Below are 5,000 nucleotides of genomic sequence, written 5' to 3'. Positions count from 1 at the left end.
CCCCCAGTTGTGTCAATTTCTGGAGCATGTGTCAAAGACGTCTTTTTTTTCTTTCTTTATAACATATCGGAGAGCTGCCTTCAGAATATTAAATGCAAGCGCAACTAATCCCCATGTTCAAACAGTGTACACTCAACTTTCCCATCGAGTTCAAAACACGTACAGTGTTTAAGAACAGCCTGAGCCGAACGGTGGCTTAACACACAATCTATTGTGTTGTGGTGTAACTCTTCCAAAGCAGGGGTTCTCAAGCCGTGGGTCGCGACCCCTCAGGGGGTCGCCAAATTATTTTGGGGGGTCCCCAAATGCAAATAATTAAAGAAAAGAGACATAGCCAAAGCATTTCCAGGGGTCCCCAGCCAAAAAGGTTGAGAACCCCTGTTCTAAACGAGCTGCGTTTGACTTAAATTCCATTATGAATGGCTCAAAGAACCTCCACATGTTCTTTGACATTTCACAAATTTGTGTTGACGTTAACAAATATGACGAGGCACAGTACATGGAATAAATGCTGAATGGTTTTCTTACCAGCAAAGAGTGCGACATTGGCGTGCTTGGCGTCATATGGGCAGCGTGCCATCCCACTGATCTCCTCTCCCTGAGCTTCCAGGGTGTCCAGCTATAGGGGCACAAGTGAGGCAAAATGTCAATATAGTGTTATGTTATATGAACAGATACATTGGAAGCATGTTGTTATTGAGGCTGGTTGGTCAAGTGTCAGGTGTCCTGTCTCTCTGCGGAACTAACCTGCAGTTCGTCTTTGGTGTGGAAGATGAAGTCAAATAATGACAAACATACTGTAGTTACTACAGTTAAGTAGTAAGTACTGTCATTTTTGAGGGGCGCATAGCCCCTCCTATGTCCAGCTTTGAGGGTTTTGTAAACACAAACATTGTCCGAACACAAACATTAAATGCCATTGACAATGAATGGCCAGTTTTGAGTGTTTGTGTAAACACAAACATTGAAGACAAATTATGATTGGCCTGAATGAGATGATGTATGATGATGTATGACGATAAGAGCGCCTCTCACTTCATGTCAGTGTGTAACAATGACAGTACAGATTATTAGCTGATAACACCACAGGAGGTGAGGTTGAGTGCCTAAAGGTGGCTCGATAATCGGGCATTTTTGACGCTCGCCCCGACTCAATCGGGAGCGATTCTCGGGCATAAATTATCGTCTAATGTGAGTGTATAAAAGATCCAATCGTAATCCCTCCGATCTGCTCAGGGCGGCTCACAGCACGATCGGGATCGGCCCGATCAACATCAAGAATGTTTGATATTTGCTCTGCCCCGCTCTTCCCCCGCAACCCCCTTCTCCTCCTCCCCTCCCCTCTCCTCTCCCCCTCCCCGCTCCACTCCCAAGAGAATCCTTGGGCGCGCTGCGCCCGAGTTTTAAAACCCTGTAGTGTGTGCTGCATAAAATAATCGGGCCCGATTATCCTGTAGTGTGTGGTGCATACAATAATCGGGCCCGATTATCCTGTAGTGTGTGGTGCATAAAATAATCGGGCCCGATTATCCTGTAGTGTGTGGTGCATACAATAATCGGGCCCGATTATCCTGTAGTGTGTGGTGCTATCAGATTTCAGATTGAAAAGAATCGGCTATGGCCCAGGCCGTAGCGTAACGGTCTGGGCACCGGACTGGTAATCCAGTCGCAGTGTGCCGCGGGTTCGACTCCCGGACCCGACACGGCCTTTACTGCATGTCATCCCCCCATCTCTCTCCCGTTTCCTGTCAGCCTACTGTCTGTCCCTTCAAAAATCAATAAAAGGCGTAAGCCGCAAAAAAATATCTTAAAATAAAATAAAATAAAGAATCGGCTAGTGTAATACCACCTTTAGTATGAGGCATGTTGGAGTGGAATGATATAGCGCCCAACCTAGAAGTGTTCCTATCATTCCAACCAATCCTGAGCTACAGTAACCAGGCCTCTCTCTGGCACCCCACTGAGAGCAGTACAAGCTGCCCAGTCTATGGGAAAGTGAGAGAGGAAAAATAGACTTTTTCCATAGAAACATGTTTCACACTAATGGCGTGTAATTGCAGGCGGCCAGCTCTCTTCCTTCCCCCTTCAGCGGTATAATACTGGTGTTAAAGAGTAGGGCGGGTCCACATAGCCTCAAGACAGCTCTTTGCCATATAGTGCTTTCCCACTGTTGTGCTTTCTGAAATTAGCTTTCTCTTTTACTGTGAAGATGAGGATATAAATGGACCGAGGACACTGGGTGATTTGTCAGCAGGGACAGCACAATCCACTGAGGAGGGAAGGTGAGAAATTGTCACTGGGCGGTAATTTCTTTCTTTTTAAACAGCGCATAATAATCCTTAATCCAATTTATATCTTGAAGCAGCAATTTTGTGTAATAACAGCTATTTCCTATACACAGATCTTCCAAGAAAAGAAGGATGCCGGGCAGCAGTGTTGGCCTTTTAAAGCTGCATTTCGGAACTTATGTTAATCATACGTGGCAGATGTTTGGTTTCCTGGGTGTCATTTGCAATTACCTCTTTCTGTCGGGAGAGAAAACATGGAGTGTAGCTTTATGAACAGCAACTAAATTGTGTATGACACATTTTGTGAAGGCCTACAAGTCCATAACTTGAGAATTGCTGATATGGAGATGGGATTCTGACAATGTTTCCTGCACATTACTACAGAACCCCTAGGCATGACAGAGAATCAGATCAGGGTGAAAGGTCACACTCATCCCAATCTTGGGTTGCTATGTCATCCTCAGCAGGCTGCAGGCCTGAGGACACTCTGCCACACTGGCTGAAAACCAGGAACGCACGCACGCACGCACGCACGCACGCACGCACGCACGCACGCACGCACGCACGCACGCACGCACGCACGCACTCAAGCTGGCCTACACCGAGGTCAAGATAAACTATTCAACACACTGTATTCCTATGGAGTTAACAGTACAGTCATTTTTTATTCTCTCTCTCTCTCTCTCTCTCTCTCGTGCTCTCTCACAACAAAGACGAGTGCAGCTTGCCAAGAAGGCGAAGTGCTTACACCGCCCTTTTCTGGTCTCTAAACAGGTCATTTTGTTTTCTATTCCTGTCTCGGCGGAAACAGCTATCATCTGCCCACTAAAAAGGTCACACACACTCTCTCTCTCTCTCTCTCTCTCTCTCTCTCAAAAGACAACCTGGCAGTGAAAATTACATTTGACCTTTTTAACAGACAGAAACTAGCATGTTTGCTAATGCCCCCCACCCCACACCCACCCAGGTCTATGGGAAAAGAGAATAGTTTTATGGTTGTGCACTGCCACTGACACGTCCTTTTCATTCGTTTAGAACGGGAGAACTGTAATTATAGTTTCTGCTGAATTAATAATGAAGTGCGAGTGTGACTAGGGGTCAACTCAGGTGTTAGTTATGTGCTAATAGGGAAGCAGGTCTACTGACTGGCCACTCAGCCACCCACATGCACATGCACGCACCACGTGCACACGCACGCACACACAAACACAGTCTATCTCTCTCTCTCTCCCTACTCTTCCACTGACACAGATACTGTACATGTGCACAATAACTACACTCACATGGACACACAGCTCACCTACAGTACTGTCATGTGCTGCGCATACTGTACAATACCCCCCCAGACACTGCCCTCCATGCACTTCTCATTTTATTGTGGCAATGACCTCAGTCCAGTGGGTTTGGCTGTCTGTCAGTGATCTATCCCTGCTGTTTGAATGGGCGGCTGGACACAGATATACGAGTCCAATCTCCTATCAAACTGCAGAGAGACGACAGCCACACACGTCACACGCACATACACGTGTGCGTGTGTCCATCCATTTCTCATAAAGTAATTGAAACAGTTGGACGTTTGAACGGCTATCTGCACTTTTTTATATTACCTGCAGGGAAACTCTATTATGCTATCAACTCCACTGGCGGAGATGTACAGCAGCGCTATAGCGCATTAGATGAGTTTCAGTATAAAGGATTCTACATAACGGGAAGGCAGTGGTGGTGTTTTCACAACTCTGCAGCGCTGCCTTGACAACAGAACAGACGGCCCTGTAGGGACCCTGCTAAGCAGACAAATGTACAGTAACCTTGGCTTGGGGTAGAGAGTATCTAGATAAATTAATTACCACAACAGCTCTTGGTGTTTTACATCAGCTATATGCTAATTAATTAGACAAACACAAAATAAAGCCGTCCCAAACATGCCCATCAGGAATGTTCTAATTGGCTCAGCATCCGTTTTAGTACACAGGGTGAGGGCCACGGTCATGTTCTCATTGTAGTTTTGAATACGTCTCTTCTATGGGCCATATTTAACACAGCTGTTTCAACATCAGCTGTTCTCCTTGAAATATCATACATTCTTCTTTGTTGAGGTAGGGCCGCTACGTGGCCCTCACATCTACGTCGCATACCACAGATTTATTGCGACCGAAGGTCGCATTTACTATGAAAATGTGCTATTCCCGTCAGTCAGTCAGTGTATCACTCAAAATCCCCATAAATGGGAAAGCCCCCAATATGGTGCCCAGGTCTCGTGACATCGGATGTCATAGTAAATGCTGTCACAATTAAGCCCATATGGAATGTCAGAACAGGTTATGACATTCCATATACCGGTATTGATCCTTCCCCATCCATCCTTCCTCTTTGATGTCTCCCTTTTGACTGAAAGCTGTCCATTCAAACCCTAGACGGGCCCCAAAGTTATTAGTGCAGCCACGCCCACACACACACACACACACACACACACACACACACACACACACACACACACACACACACACACACACACACACACACACACACACACACACACACACCCTCACACCCTCACACACACACACACACACACACACACACACACACACACACACACACACACACACACACACACACACACACACACACACACACACACCATAAAAAGCTATTCAATAACAGCCTTCAAAAGCTCTTAGTAGTGATATGATTCTGTTCTATAATTAAACT

At 46.1% G+C, this 5,000-nt stretch overlaps 1 protein-coding gene across 2 annotated transcripts in view; it reads right to left on the bottom strand.

Annotated features, from left to right (window-relative positions):
* Window positions 1-5,000, bottom strand: part of sema6a (sema domain, transmembrane domain (TM), and cytoplasmic domain, (semaphorin) 6A) — a 135,553-nt gene that overhangs the window by 50,725 nt on the left and 79,828 nt on the right. For both annotated transcript variants that reach the window (XM_083783929.1, XM_083783930.1), the window contains exon 7: window positions 529-619. In XM_083783929.1, coding sequence (XP_083640055.1) covers window positions 529-619 — 91 coding nt within the window. The remainder of the gene's footprint in view (window positions 1-528; window positions 620-5,000) is intronic.

The sequence above is a fragment of the Protomyctophum parallelum genome, assembly GCF_964188405.1.
Source record: "Protomyctophum parallelum genome assembly, chromosome: 15".
Taxonomy (NCBI): domain Eukaryota; kingdom Metazoa; phylum Chordata; class Actinopteri; order Myctophiformes; family Myctophidae; genus Protomyctophum; species Protomyctophum parallelum.
This window is presented reverse-complemented; position numbering and strand designations above follow the sequence as displayed.